At 46.6% G+C, this 16545-nt stretch overlaps 1 protein-coding gene across 1 annotated transcript; it reads right to left on the bottom strand.

Moving 5' to 3' along the window:
• Positions 1–4027: 4027 nt before the first annotated feature.
• TMEM222 (transmembrane protein 222) lies at positions 4028–16545 on the bottom strand. The gene is made up of 6 exons (XM_066638600.1): positions 16406–16545; positions 12983–13067; positions 12322–12353; positions 11438–11534; positions 9746–9876; positions 4028–6769 (listed from the first exon to the last, which is right to left on the bottom strand). Exons 1-6 carry the CDS (start codon positions 16543–16545, stop codon positions 6682–6684), a joined length of 573 nt encoding a protein of 190 aa, XP_066494697.1. The 3' UTR covers positions 4028–6681.

The following is a 16545-nucleotide window of genomic DNA, read 5'->3' as shown; positions in this document are numbered from 1 at the left end:
TGGGGAATTTTTTTGAAACAGATCAGCATCTGCTTGGAAGGGTTAGGAGGGTACTTCATTTTAAATACATTTTTAAACTTATAATTCTAAACTTTTAATCTATTTACTTGCTTAATTAATTAATTTGATTTTGTCATACAAAGGGTGTTAAATTTTTCTGCTTGGTGATGTCACTTCCAGCTATGACATCACTTCCAGATTAATGACATCACTTCTGGTGGGTGCTGACAGATTCTAAAAAGTGGGTCTCAGTGCCAAAAAGTTTGAGAACCACTGCTCTAGCGCCTCTAGAAACTTTCACAATCACTGGTCTAGAGCAGTGGTTCTCACCCTTTTTAGCCCGGGACCCACCCGCTTCTGAGAATGACAATCTGTCTGGGACCCACCAAAAGTGATGTCAGCAACCTAGAAGTGATGTCATAGCCAGAAATGACATCAAACAGGAAGTGACATCACTGTGATGTCAGAGCCGGAAGTGATGTCATCAAGCAGGAAGTTCTTGCCTAGAAACTCAAACTGCAAATGACAAGAGACAGTATTCCAGCCCAGAAGCTTCTTCCAGTTCTCCCTGCCCTCACTACCATTGCTGTCAAGCAAAAAACAAAACATCTGGAACAAAATATTTGTGTATTTATTTACGACTTTTTATTTCTGTCTTTATTTACAAAATCTCAAGCTATTTCTTGTATTGTGCTTGAAACTAACAAACATTGATGTGGCTATTGATACTGTGCTCAGCACTAGCCAGAAACAAGTGCACCCTCCTCATGCACCTCAATACAAGAAGTAGCTTGAGCTTTGGTAAATAAAGGAAATAAAAACAGTAGCATCCCCCTCAGAAGGAAGATAAGCAGGGGCGCTTCCCCTCATCTCCCCCAAGCCTAAGCATGTCTACTCAGAATTGACTCCCATTATTGGCAATGGGGCTTACTCCCAGGTAAGAGTAGACAGAATTGCAGCCTAAGAGAGAAGTAAGAAGAGGGGAAGGGTGCACATCTGAGAAGCGGCTGGGGGAGCAGCACTCTTCCTGGGTGCTCCCCCCCCACATGCCAGGCTTGCCCTCCCTTCCCCTTCCCCCCCGCTGCTCTCTTGGCAGCCAGGCAACCAGGGATCCCCCTTCACCCCAGCAAAGATATAAAGCAAGGACGTGCTAGCCAGGGCAGGAAAGGATCGTGGCTTCTAGGCGATTTCAGAGAGGGAGAGAGGCTGGGATGCAGGGGACAAGAACGGCAGTGGGGTGGTGGCGGCGGCGATGCTGCTTTCAAGGCAGGCTCACAAAAGGGGAGATCATGTGGGTCTGCCTCTACTCACCCAAGCCCTGTGTTCAGGTCGCCGCCTACACTCTCCAGCCCAGTCCAGTTGCAAGGGGGGAGCTGCTCTGTCTTGCAACCCCAAGGCAGCCCATCCCACCAAGGCAGCCAAGCTGACAAAGGTTGGTGGGGAGAAGCCTGGCTGGCTCGTCCATGTCTCTCCCAGTCCTTCTTTGCCGGCAATCCAAGCCTGCACTCCACAATTGGCCCCCCTGAGGGAAGCCTCCAAGTGCAGTGGGAGGTCCAGCTGGAAGGCAGCAGCACGCTCTCTGGGGAAAAGCAACACGCTGCTTTCTTTGCACATGTGCAAGCTGCTCTTAGTTACGTCTCAATGCCGGGAAGCTTAAAATGGCAATGCCCAGGCTTTGCCCGCTTCCAAAATGGCACCAAAAGGTCTTTTGCCATCTTCCAATATGGCTGCCACCAGCTTCTCACGACCCACCAGAAATCAGATCGCAACCCACCAAGTGGGTCCTGACCCACAGTTTGAGAATCACTGGTCTAGAGGCAATACCTGAGCTACCCAGAAACCCTGTGCTAGAAGTATCTGTGTGATAAGAAACAACAAAAGCCTACTATGCCTCCAAGACGAATACATTTAATAGAGCAGGGGTATAAAACATGAGGCCTATGGAAGCTCCTTATCCAGCCCGTGATAATTGTGCTCTCCTCTATCTTGAAATTATGATCAAGGTTTGCATATTTTCTTTTCTGTCACTTGCAGCTGGTTTGTTCCTAGGTGAGAACGAAGTGCTTATTTCTGTTTATCACCTGCTTAATGATGTCGCTTCCTGCATAGCCATCACTCCTGGCCTTCAGCAGGTGTCATGGATGCCTGCAGTACAAAACAAGTTTGACATCCCTGTGTTAGAGCATACATTTAACATCATGCTCCCAGCTCTATATCTTTGGGTGCTGCTTGCCCAGCAATGAAACATACCACACAATGTTGGAATGCAGCAACTCAATACAAGTTGTGTGCAACTCAATACATGGCTGCCACTTCTGCAGCCCACCTGTTTCTTCTCCAATGCCCCCCCCCCATGCGAGACAAAGCAGTCTTCAAAAGAAGCCAGTCCCATTGTTGCTCACACCCTTGTTCCCTGTTCCATCAGCAGCAGATTGGAGCTGACTTTGCTGACCACATCTGCGTCATTTCTCTCCAAGATTCAGCAATTCAAAGCCATTCAGTGGTAACAGCAAGCAGAGGGGGAAGCTCTGTGCAGCTTTTCTTTGTAAGCACAACAAAATCTCAACTGGCTTTTGAAGGGGGCTCTCCTGCTAATGAGTGGCCCATGCTTCCTCCACCTGGAAACCTCAATTGCAGCTGAGTGGGTCTTACAGATTGACAGCAGAAAGCTCTTTCCTTGGGACAGCAGGGTGGTGGTGGTGGTGGTGGTTAAAAGTTCTTCATCAGGCATCACAGCACAGAATTTTTTAAAAATTTCAAGGAAACTTCTATTTACTTGCCGATTAGACTGGCAGGCGAGTCAGAACAGGTGAAAGGAAAAATTAACCCATTAAATATATGGAACTCCTTGCCACACGATGTCATGATGACACCTGGCCTAGATGCCTTTAAAAGGAGAATGGACATATGAGGAAAAGTCCAACACAGGTTACAAAGCCATGATGACTCAATGCAACCTCCAGATTATAGGTCGGCTATTTCTGAATGCCAGATGCAAGAGAATGGCAACAGGATACAGGTATCATGTTTTCCTGTGGGCTCCCTGAGGCATCTAATGGACCATTGTGATACAGGAAGCTGGACTAGATGGGCCCTTGGCCTGATGCAGCAGGACTCTTCTTACGCATCAGCAACATAAGTGGGGGTGTGGTGGGCAAACTAGAGAAGACTTTTGAGCATCTTTGGACTGATGGAAGCTGGTACCCAGATCCAAGTGGTTGTGCCAGAATAATTTGCCCTATGTTATGGTAGGAGGTGATTATAATCCAGGCTGTGGGCAGAATCCACAGCTGGACAGTTAAGATGACTTTTTTCTTTTACATGTTTTAAAGCTGGCTGACCTGGCTAGAAAACCACTGGAAATGGGGAAAGGCTCCAAATTTTGAGGCATATACATAATTAAGAACAAACAAATTGTCTCAGTGACAAAAATGTTGTCAAACAAACGTAATACCTATACACTAAATCGCTTTGGGCAAAATCACTGGAGAAGTACAAATCACTGTAATGTTTGATCACAGCTATATGGAATTTCTACTCTTCACCCGTGGCAAGCACAACCCCCTCTTCTGTCTGACAACCAGAGGGGGGCAACAGAGCAGGCAAAACAATGAGACGTCCATTGCTTGGCGACGTACACAGAAATGCATTTATTTTCACCATTGTCAGGATGATGAAATCATAGCAGCAGAGTTCAGTATGCACAAAGGAGCCCAGCACCCCCTGGAGAACCAAATTGAAGGACAGAGGCTCATCTGGCTAATCACCAGCAAGAGGGAAAAGGTGGAGGGGGGAATCCCCAAGTGGCAAATCAATGAAATGCCACAAGAAGTCAGAACACATGGAAAGCGGAGTGTTTCATGGAATGAAACAAAACCAGAGGTGTCTTCAAGTAGGGCCTCCGAAGCAACAACTGAAACCTTTGAGGGGTATTTTGCATCCTACCAAATTCCTGCATTAAAGGCATTTCCATGCACACATTAATATGAAATCTGTGCAGAGATTGCAATACGCAATGTCAAGCTTTCACTACCTATACTCAAGTACATTTTTGCCATGGAGTTGCAGCCAACAGCTGCCTCCAAGTCATACAAGCACACCAAAGAACTATATATACACACCATGATCAATACTCAAGATTTCCCAAATGCCTACACAGAAGTGCCTCTCAGGTAGGAATTTTGTTACTCTCAAACAGCCCTGAAGAGGTGGCATTAAACTGCAGAGTTTTTCTAAGACAGCAGTTAATTCCAAGCCAAGGGCTAATTCATTCATTTGAGACATGAGATAGATGTGTTTGGGCTCGTGCTGAAAATACAGGTATCTGCAGATCCCAGTATCTGCTGTTTCAGTTATCTGTTGTTCCACAGATACCAGGGACGCCCTTTAAAAAGATAAAGGAGAAAGATAAAAATAGCTCTGTTTACCTTAGTGCAGCAAAACCACTGCGTTTTCAGGGCTGCAGGCAGCCTTCTGAGTTGCCGGCAACCACTTTTTGGTCACTCCAAGGCTTCTCCTTTCACTCAGTGAATGCATTGTGATGCATTCTGGGGTGACACTGGAGAAAGAGAGGAACCTTGATGTTTGAACCTACCTGTTTAATCACAAAGAGCAGAGTCAGATGCTTACAGCTTCCAACTACACAGTTATCCCCATCCTTAGGCAACAACTTGTGCACATCTCTGGAGCACATTTACTGAAGTTGAAAAGCAGTAACAGCTACACAAGTGAAAGCCTTGTCCACTACTGTGGCCGTGGCTCCTTCAGTAGATTTTAGTACTGGATTTGTCAGGTACATTCAGTTTTCCCCACTGTCTTTCCATGCAACTTCTCTGTTTACCTCTATCAGACCTGTTCAAGAATATGCAAATGAAAAATACAGATTATAAGAACAAAAAAGACACCTGGGTAGTGGCTGTGGGAGGAATGGGCATTTCTAGCAAGTTTGCTCCTTTGGCCACCAGCCTCAGATTTTGGCAACACTTGGACAGTTGCAAAGCACTTCTTAATGGACTCAGAACCCAAGTCTAGACTGATGCTACTGTGGCAAGGAAGCTGGATTTGAGCATTAAGTCTGGAAATCTCTTGGGTTCCTGGAGCATCCAACATTTGGCAAGTCACTGAAAGAAAGTACAAAAAAGGTGGATGGGGGGGAAGGACATTCACTGAATTTGGTCTAGGTTCCAAAAAATGCCACTGGGTAATAAGTCCCAGGGTTCACTTGATGGACTGCCACTTTGATCTGTGATCAGCCCAGAGCATATTGATTTGTATTCCACAGCTGACATTGCTCATGCCTGGAATGGCTGGATAACTGAGAGGCCCTGGTACAGCCACAGGTGTTAACTCAAGGACAATGCCTCCTCTCCACAGCACACTACAAAAGCACTGAGGGCTCCAAAGTCAGCTCTGCTTAGGAAAAGGGGAGTACAACTGGGGGAAGCACACAATTCCTTACTGCTCCTGGGTTACCTGGAAGCAGCACCTGACAAGGTGGATGAAAAAGCCCTTTCCTCCACTTCTCTTAGCCCCCTCGGAACAGTCTTTACACTGGTCTATGGTTTCCAGGCTCTATACTCTTCGGCAAGCGAGAGCAGACATTTCCCCATTGCAGAATTTTCTTCCAAGGGACTTTGCATGCACAATATAGGCACATTAAAACTGAGCAGTTTTACCATCATCAATTCTGTTCTGTTGGTCTGCCTCTTTTTCTCTCACACATACTTTGGGAACTGCAGTTCTATGACAGGAACTAGGAAGACCAACAGAACTCTCAAGGATTTGGTCAAGGATAGCTCAAGGAAAACGTCAACAAGGGCTTCACCAATGACACTGGTGGGAGACTATGCGCCATTTGTTACTGTAGAAGAATGGCTGTGTTTCCTATGAACACCAAATTAAATGCACATGGCTGTGAACAAGGGGCTGCAACATGGGGCTGGCATCAGGGCAAGTGCAGAGGGCCCTTAGGAGGACCCACTGACTGACAACTGCCAAGATCATCCCTCTGCCAAAGTCCCCCTGAAACCCAGACCTGACTACAATGTATGGCTACAATGGCCACACTGTGACAGATGTAACAGCTGCAAAAGCAGAAACTTCATGTAACCCCACCCTGGCCACAGCATCCCCAGCTTGTGCGCACAACGGGGGGATATTTAGCATTTTGAGATGGCCAGTATCAAGCTACCCAGTGGTAGGAAAAATGTTACTAACAACAGTGTTGCAAACACTGTTTACCTGCAAATAGGAAAGCAGAAAGGACAAGCCCAAGCGGTTCTGGACATTCACTTTCCATAACATGCCGTCATGAATCTGTCCACAAGAAATTGGGGAGCCTGACAATCACCCTGACACCTGCTGAAATGCAGGTTATAAGCCCTTACTACATGCCCTGCAAACCAAAGTCCACGTAGCGCATTACTCCACACAGGGAACCTTTGACAAGAAGTGCAATGCACTGGTTTTCCCCCTTCCCTGGGCAACAAAAGGCAAGAATGATGGGGAAAAAAACATGACTGGAGAATATCAGTCCCACAGGATAAAGAGGAGTTGTTATTACAAAGCCAACATGTGACTTCTTTTCCAAAGGCTTTCCAAGTCAAGCGGCTCCAGCCCTTCCTGGGTTGAAGAGTCACCGTTTTCCACACAATGTCTTTGAAAGGGGCTGGGGATGTTCCATCACCGTAAGTGAAGAGTCAGGCTGACTGTTATGATAATCCCCAAAAAGAGGATGAAGGGAAGCCAGGTCTTCACAAAGCCCCCTATGCTGTAAGGGAGAGAAAGAGAAATTTAGAAGAGGCAGGAGAATCACATGCGCATGCACACAGCCACAGAGTGAATCATGGGAGGAGAGGGTGAACTGGGAACTCAGTAGTGCAGAAGCAAACAGACAACTATGAACCAGGATATCTCAGTTTGAATCTTGCCTCTGCCATGAGCTCAGTAGCAATGTAACCCTAAACATTTCTACTCAGAAGTAAGTCCCATTGTGTTCAGTGGGGTTTACTTCCAGGAAAGGGTGTACAGGACTGCAGCCTAGGCAGCCTTAAGCAAGTTACTCCCTCTCTGCCTCAGCTCCTCAGCAGCGACATGGTGATGATACTGACAATACACATGCAGTTCTTTGCATACTTAGAAACCTCTATTCAAATACAAAATATTTTTATCATCTATATACAAATATCCAACGCAGGTGGCTGAAAGTCAGTCAGTTTTTACGCAAAACAGGGTCACCCACAGACAAGGCAATAGTTTTTATATACTGGGGGGGACACCTTAGGTACAGAGATGTAGTTAAGTGTGTAAATTACACACAAAAATGATGACCTCATGTGAACTGAGCTTTTTTGTGTTTGCAGAGAAACAACTAGGCGAGTAAGTCATCTTCATCACTCTAAGAAAATAAGAACAGCCCCACTGGATCAGGCCATAGGCCCATCTAGTCCAGCTTCCTGCATCTCACAGCGGACCACCAAATGCCCCAGGGAGCACACCAGATAACAAGAGACCTCATCCTGGTGCCCTCCCTTGCATCTGGCATTCTGACATAACCCATTTCTAAAATCAGGAGGTTGCATGTACACATCATGGCTTGTAACTCGTAATGGATTTTTCCTCCAGAAACTTGTCCAATCCCCTTTTAAAGGTGTCCACGCCAGACGCCATCACCACATCCTGTGGCAAGGAGTTCCACAGACCAACCACACGCTGAGTAAAGAAATATTTTCTTTTGTCTGTTCTAACTCTCCCAACACTCAATTTTAGCAGATGTCCCCTGGTTCTGGTGTTATGTGAGAGTGTAAAGAGCATCTCTCTATCCATCCCCTGCATAATTTTGTAAGTCTCAATCATGTCCCCCCTGAAGCGCCTCTTTTCTAGGCTGAAGAGGCCCAAACGCCGTAGCCTTTCCTCATAAGGAAGCTGCCCCAGCCCAGCAATCATCAGTTGCCCTCTTTGGCACTACATCCTTTTTGAGATGCGGCGACCAGAACTGGACACAATACTCTAGGTGTGGCCTCACCATCGATTTGTACAATGGCATTATAATATTAGCTATTTTGTTCTCAATACCTTTTCTAATAATCCCAAGCATAGAATTGGCCTTCTATACTGCCGTCGCACATTGGGTCGACATTTTCATTGAGCTGTCCACCACCACCCCAAGATCTCTCTCCTGATCTGTCACAGACAGCTCAGAACCCATCAGCCTATATCTAAAGTTTTTATTTTTTTGCCCCAATGTGCATGACTTTACACTTACTGACATTGAAGCGCATCTGCCATTTTGCTGCCCATTCTGCCAGCCTGGAGAGATCTTTCTGGAGCACAATCACTTCTGGTCTTCACCACTCGGAAAAGTTTGGTGTCGTCTGCAAACTTTGCCACCTCACTGCTCAACCCTGTCTCCAGGTCATTTATGAAGAGGTTGAAAAGCACCGGTCCCAGGACAGATCCTTGGGGCACACCGCTTTTCACTTCTCTCCATTGTGAAAATTGCCCATTGACACCCACTATCTGCTTCCTGGTCTTCAACCAGTTCTCTATCCAGGAGAGGACCTGTCCTCTAATTCCCTGACTGTGGAGTTTTTTCAGTAGCCTTTGGTGAGGGAAACTCACAATAGTGCCTCATTTCTCCCTGCTGCACCCCTTTCTACTCATAGCTAGCTGGGATTAAACCAGGCCTGCATTTATTCTGTTACCAGACCATGGAACAGACCAGGTGCAGATTTTACACAAAGTTTCTAGCCCTCATGAAGATTAATGTCATTGTATGGGACAGACAATCTCTTGAGACAGGTATCTCAAGAGGCATTTCTGTGCCTTGCAAAGCCCCCCCTCCGAATATCAGAAACACAATGAATCACACAAATGTTTGCTTTATTCAGGGGTTGAGGCGAAAGCAATCCAGAAATCTTGTTCCATTCCAAAGCGTATCATGAAAGTACAATCTAGTATTTTTTGTTCCTTCTTTGCCATCTTGTTTGTAGTTCTGGCCATGTGGGGCAACTGCTACTTGGCATATCCATCTGCCCCAAACAGACACACAGAATCAGACCAGAACACAAGAAGCATTGCTTTGGCTGTGATTTGACTTTGGAAATCATCACACAGTCAAACCTGACTGGTTGCATGGCATTTTCATAAAGCCAAACCAGAGTAAGGGTAATGCTTTCTGGGATATTCTAGAGGAAAGGAGACAGGCACAAGAAAATGGTGCTGAACAGAGAATGATTGCCACCAGTCAGTACAACAAAGAGTTTGCCTATTTGCAGGTCCTGTGAAAAGCGACTAAGGGGCATTTTGCAGCCTGTAGATAGGGTGGCAAAGTTCGGCGACAGGGAGAAGGGAATTATGGTTAATATTTAATTCACATAAGTTATGCAGATCACATAATTCTGCTTTTTTAATTGAGTTGATGCCACAGAATAGACAAGAGGAAATAAGTGGAAAGAAGGCATAGCTGGCTGTGTCCTTTCAGCTGTGTGGGTGGGAAGCTGGTGAACTGTGCTCATTACTTGCTTCTTGAAGCTTGCCACTAAAGTGCAAGCACTTGCACTTGAGCAAGAGTTGCACACAGTTGCTACACTACAGGTATCACCAGATTCTGAGATCTGAACAGCTTTCAAATCTGATCACATTTGCCCAAGAAGCATGCCCTAGAGAAATGTAGTGGGAAGCCAAGGCTCTGAGTAAATTTCACACCCTCACCTACAACAGAATATACAGTGGTGACTTTTCTTACCTTACATACTTTCCATATAGCAGGCAGAAAAAACAAAGTTTGACCATGTTCCAAGACGTGCTGTTGTCATATCGCATGAGGTTTAAGGCCAGAGCTACGTGGGAGTGGCAGTTGTCACAGCAGAGGTTGTGCTAGGAGAGAAAAAAAGACGTGCAGTTGAGGATCTGTGCGTGCATCTTTTAAGTTATTCTTATAAATCCATCAACACTCAGTGCTGGATGACCCATCTGAAGGCCAATCCATTTCTCTGTGCTGAAGTCACTATATTCACAGGAAAAACTACTTCACTAGATTGAATGTATACAGGAGTGGCCAAATCAGGGGGCCACCTGACATGTTCACATCTTGGGCACCCTTAGTGGGGCAGCGAATGGATGAGCCCCCAGCCCACCTATCCACCAGCCTCTCTAGCCTGCTGCTCCAATCCTCTTCCAATTTGCTATGAGCAGGTTGGAAGAGGATTGCAGCGGTAGCAGACTCCTTCCCCCTCCAGCACTGCTGGAGGAAGAAGTAGGAAAAAAAATTGACAAGGCTCCAAATCACATCTCCCTGCCTACCTGGTGCTTATGAAGTACCAGATAGGCAGAAAAAGATGATGTGGATCTTCTCCCCTCCCCCACCCTACACTTACAAAAATCACTGCATGCAGCCTCCCCCTGTATCCCTCTTTTATGTGTAATGAGCATGAGCCAGGGATGCTTAGTTCCCAGCATCCCACACCTGTTTATTTCAAGGAACGCAGACCAAGATGGTTGTACCAATCTGTGGGAAGGGGGGGGGGATGGAAACATGCCCACTCCTCTGCCCATTCACACTTCACAAGATGGGTACACATGGGCACATGTCAGCAGAGATTGCAGTGGGTTGTAGTCAGGTAGTAAAGAGGCACATGCCAACCCTGAACGTATAGCACACTTCTGTTCTTTTCTTATTAAAAATTACACAAGGGGACCCAACTTCTCTTGATTTCAAATGCGTCACTATGGCAGTGGTTCCCAAACTGTGTGTTGCAGGATGTCCCCTGGAGGCCTCTTCTTCCTGGCTCTCCTGGGTGCTACCATCTTGGATGGCATGCAGAGATACAATTACCTACTAGAGCTCTCTGCATTTAAGAAAACACCCACAGTCATTGCTGATAGACAGATGAAAAGGGGTCTTTCTGTGCATGGACAGGTTTATTTCAGAGCATTTAAGCATTCAATTCTTATGGTGCCTTCTGCAGAATTATAGAGATCGATTTGCCCAACAGAACTTAGCACTTCTGGTCAACAGCAATAAGGACCTTTCTTGTACAATCTTTACTTCTGTCACATCAAGTACCTTGATTCTAGTTCTAAAGTTCTAAATTTCAAGCAGAAAGTTTGCAACTGAGTGTCAGTTGGCGATGGGATGTTCCTGTTTTGTGGGTTCCTCTGTGAGCGGTTCTTGCTTCACTGTCTTGCTTCACAGTTCTATTTTATTATTTGAAATACTCCGTTTTAGAATGGCCAAATAAAACTTCTTGTCCCTTTTCAACAGTCTGCATGCAAATTTTTATTCCCAGTTAGTCTCTTGAAAAATTACTCCCTTAAGAGAACTACTACAACTTTCCCAAATGTGTATGTTGGGGGGGGGGTGGAGGTGCGATCTGGGGGAGAGTCCATTCTGGGGAACAATGCAGGTGTTCCAAGTTGACTAATGAGGTCTCCTCACCATACGGTGCTTGTACTCCTCTGAGGCATCATGAACAGCAGTATCCCAAGCATTAGGGCCACAGGAATATACTTTGGTTGGATCCAGCTTCCAGTATCTGAAACAGAACAAAGAGAGAAGGTTGAAGATTCAGCTCACATGTGGTCTGCTGTTTCTTTGCCTTCCTCTTAGAATGAAACACGTCACCTTCCAATAAAGTTAATGAGAACACAACTGTGGAATTCCCTATCTAAAGAGATTAGGCAAATTCTCCCTCTATCCATTTTTAGATGGATGGTGAAGACCTACTTGTACCACCCAAGCAATGGTGAGGCACAAGCAGGGCTGTGGAGGAGTCAGAAGCTGTTCTGGGTGGTGTCAGAGGTTTTATGTACTGACTCCACAGCCCTGCTCTCTCAGATTATCATCTAGTCAGCAGTTGTATGCCAACTCTTGTACCTAGCGCAGCTGTTGAGTCTGTACACAAAACCTGCTCAGGGTTGGGGAGTCACCGCTGGAAGCCATTTTGGGTAGGGCTGGAGGTTTTGTGTATTGACTTCACAACCCTGGGTACAAACTCAGTAGAAATATGAGAGGAGAAGAAAGGCACAGGAAGTTTTCTCTCTCCAAACATTTCAAATCTGAACTCTCCCAGAGAAGCAAAATGAACTCAAAAAGTTACGTCAGTTCATATTTGAAGTTTCAGAAAATACCAAGGTTCAGCTGAAACTTTAGATGGCTACATGAAGATTTCTCCTCTCAGAGAAGCAGAAGCCCCACCTGTCTGCCAGATGAACTTGCACTTTCATTGCACCTTAATCACTGCATCACAGCACATATTTGTCGGTTTTTCTATGGATAGAATGCATTTGCAAGAAAACACACCAGACAGGAGAAACACTTACTTCACTGGCTTCCCAAAAGCCATGTTGTCTTCCTAGAGAGAAGGAGGAGAAAATTTTAAAAGGCAGGTCTCAGTAAGGGACAGCACAAAATACATGTTAAAGACATTTGGACACTGAGAGTTCCGGTGTTGGATTTAGACCTGGAAGATCCAGGTTCCTATCCCTGCTCAGTCATGAAGCTTCCTGGATGACTTTGGGCCACTCACTATCTCTCAGCCTCACAGGGTTGTACACCACCTCACTATGTACACCACCCTGAGCTCCTTGGAAGAAGGGCAATATAAACATGTGAAAAAAACAACACTATGTAACACTGAGTTTGTGGAGTAACACAGCAAGTACCACCCCATCCCTATCATACATGCTCTGCAGTCACCTAGTTCAGCTGGAAACCCTGCAATGGTCCCTACTATCAATCTGCTTCCTGACACCCTCTTCCTCTTCCTCAACTATTCCAAACACCCATGCACAACCCCCCCCCCCCGGCACATGCCCAAAACACATACCCTGGGGCCACAATGTGAAATCCAATCTCATGACTCTAATGAGAGCAACTCAATAGGCTAATATTGCTGGACCTCCAGCCCTTGTCCAGCCCTTGCCCTTAAATACAGCCCCTGTTAAAAATTCCACAGCCAACCAGGAAAAAACTTTCACTTACAGAGACGTAGTAAGGCCCTGCAAAATCCCGGATAACTCCAGCTGAGGTACAGATGCCCATATGACCAATGATGGGGAAGAGCCAGCTGTGAAAGGAAGGAAAGAATGCATCAGAGACCCTGCACTTCACACCTTGAAGACAAAAAACTGTTGGAAAACTGCAGAAATGCTCTCCCATGGGCCAGACTCAAGTGAGCAGGAGAAACAGGTGCCAAGTAACAGTTAATAAGCTATGACTGTCTGGGGGAGTCAGAAAGCCTCACACAGCAACAGCACTCTCAGAGGCAGCCTCTGTTTTTCCTAGAATGCCATCTCCTTCTGACACTGCATTCCAGTTGACTGTAAGTGAGGTATCCTTGTGAAAACAGTACACTGTAAATAGCTAGTCTCTTGGTTATTTGTGGCAAGAGAAAATCACTTCCACCCAACCAAGTATGTGAAACCCGTGCAAACTGGAAATTTCTCTACATATCCACCCTACAGTTTCCTTTCAGACCACTGATGTGCTACAGCAGGGGTGCCCAAACCTCGGCCCTGGGGCCACTTGTGGCCCTCAAGGCCTCTCTATGCGGCCCTCAGGGAGCCCCTAGCCTCCAATGAGCCTCTGGCCCTCTGGAGATTTGCTGGAGCCCACATTGGCCCGATGCAACTGCTCTCAGCGTGAGGGCAACTGTTTGACCTCTCGCGTGAGCTGTGGGATGAGGGCTCCCTCCACTGCTTGTTGTTTCACGTCTGCGATGCAGTAGCAGCAGCAAAGGAAAGGCCAGACTTGCTTTGTGCAAGGTCTTTTATAGGCCTTCATTCATTCATATAAGTTCATCTTTAATATATTCATTTATGTAAATTTATTCAAATTTGAAATGTAAATGAATTCTGCCCCTGACACAGTGTCAGAGAGATGATGTGGCCCTCCTGCCAAAAACTTTGGGCACCCCTGTGCTACAGGCATGCGTGGGCTAGGAACATCTGTGAAGCTTTCTGAAAACCTGAGATATTAGTAAGGATGGGGTTTAGGGTACCAGTAAAGAGCACAGGTTAAGACTTCATGCTGCCAAGATATTCAATTATTAATAATAGTATTTATATACCTCTTTTCAACAAAAAGTTCACAGAGCAGTTTACAGAGAAAATCAAATATTTAATGGCTCCCTGTCCCAAAAGGGCTCACCATCTAAAAAGACACAAAAGAACACTAGCAGACAGCCACTATAAAAGACACTGCAGGGGTGAGGAGGGACAGTTATTCTCCCCCTGCTAAATAAAAGAGGATCACCTTCGTGAAAAAGTGCCTCTTATCCAGTTAGCAGGGGCAATCACTCCAGGATAGGAAGTGATTTTCCACATAGGAAAAGCAATCCCTGCCAGGACTGAAGCTGACTGAGGTGGTCAGCTAGACAGCTGCTTAGAGGAAGATGCCCACCACTAGCTTTCACTGCTCTTCCTTCCTTCCATTTCCTGAACTGAAAAAGGACGACAGAGGAGAAGAGGGCGAGGGGAGGAGAGGCAAGTAGAGGACTAGAGTGTCAGGTTTCTTCTGTTCCAGTCTCCTTTTCCCTATCCAGGGAACGGAATGAGCATATTGACAGGCAAGGGGGAGAGCATGTGGCACACAGTCTCAGACACCAGAAGATCTTGGACCAGCCCTGACTCTGACACATTCTAACAGCTGATCTCTTTGAGGGGAAAAAACAGGCCAGGGACAAACAGGTCCAGCACAGGGGGAACAAGGGAGCAACATCTGCACAAAGCTAGCTTGCCCCCCTTCCTTGCAGCATCTCTCCTTACATGCAACAATTATGTCCTTTTTACCAGGGGCTGGTTGATCTTATTGCACCTGTTCCTAATAGAACTTTCCTCTGGCTTTCAGTAATGCCTTTTAGTGCAGGTTGCTAGCTTTGCTATTTCGCAGGTTTCAGGCTTCTCCCCTAGTCTCCAGAAGTGACATCTTGGGTGGGGAAGGAAATACACTTTGTCCCTGGTGAGCATGCAGGTCATGAGCACAACTATTTCAAGTGCAAAGCTTCCCTCTCCCCTCACCCGGACCCTTTTCTTTAACTGCCTACCCAAAGAGAACCTAGAGCTACAAGTATGTTGCACAGAATGTTCAATAAATCTATTGTGAAATTTTCACATTCTACTAAACATCTTTCAGGGTGTGTGTTTTAAAACAAGTGGGATGTGCTGTGATCTACATCAGCTTCAGATGGCAGGACAGGCTCCTGCAAAGTGAATCCTTCAGCAGTGCATAACAGTGGAAGAGAAGGGTTTCAAGCAGTAAACTTGGTGCAGGTCAAGGAACTAGGGTGCCATGAGAACATATCAGCCACCTATCTGTGAAACATGGAATGTTATGCTCCTCCCTACCCACTGCAGAGGAAGCTACCATTTTTCCTAAGCTGCCAAGCAGGTTTGCCAAGGAGAACGCCCTGCCTCACCTCTGGCTACGGAACACTGGAAAATGTGGCGTAATTCAGAAAATTCCACCCTCTGCAACAGAGCATCATAAGAACATAAGGAGAGCCTCGCTGGATCAGGCCAAAGGACCATCAGGCCAAAGGACCAGCTTCCTGTATCTCACAGCGGCCCACCAAATGCTTCAGGACAAGGAGACCACCTGCATCCTGGTACCTTCTCTTGCATCTGGCACTCTGAGGTAGCCCACCTCTATATCCAGGGGCTTGCATATACCTAGCATGACTTGTAACCCGTGATGAACTTTTCCTCCAGAAATCTGTCCAATCCCCTCTCAAAGGCATCTAGGCAAGATGCCATCACTACTTCCTGTGGCAAGGAGTTCCACAGACTAATTCTGACTAGATGCAAAGGACTAAGACTGCAATCCTAACCACACTTTCCTGAGAGTAAGCCCCACTGAGCAAAATAGGTCTTACTTCTGAGTAGACCTGGTTAGGACTGTGCCCTAAAGTCTGATATTCTTCTCTAATCCAGGGAAGGAGGAAACCGAAAGGATGTTACCATGAAATATTATTTATTATGTTCTTACTCCCCTAGAAGTCTTTAGGGAGTATGTCCTTAGCTGATGGCATTTCAACTAGATGCCTTGCTACTATCAGTGTTGTCCCAGGTTTAATGCCCCCTTAGTCAGCGGAACACCTTGCCAGACAATGTGATGATGTGACTGCGAGTGTAGTCCCAGGTTTAATGCCGCCTTAGCCTGTGGAACTCCTTGCTACAGGATGTGTTGATGGTGTCAGGGCTAGATACCTTCTTATTGTCAGTGTTGACCCAGGTTGTGGTGATGGCATCTGAACTAGATGCCGTACTAGTGTCAGTGCTGGCCCAGGTTTAAAGCCCCTTAGACTGCGGAACTCCCTGCCACAGCGCGGCTTCGGGGAGTCCCTGCTGCAGCTAACCAGGAGAGCCCCGCCCCCCAGAACGGCGCAGGCGCGGTGGGGAGACTCACGTGAGGACGGGGATGGGCGTCCACACCACGCAGTGCGGGAAGCGGCAGCGCTCAGGGTCCGGCCCCGCGCTCAGGCCCCCTCCGCCCGCGCTGCCGTGGAGCTGCTTCATCTTCCCCGCCGCGGCCTCCTCTTCCTCCAT

This window comes from Tiliqua scincoides, chromosome 10, assembly GCF_035046505.1.
Source record: "Tiliqua scincoides isolate rTilSci1 chromosome 10, rTilSci1.hap2, whole genome shotgun sequence".
Classification (NCBI taxonomy): domain Eukaryota; kingdom Metazoa; phylum Chordata; class Lepidosauria; order Squamata; family Scincidae; genus Tiliqua; species Tiliqua scincoides.
Note: the sequence above shows the minus strand (reverse complement) of the source record. Positions and strands in the feature narration are given on the sequence as shown.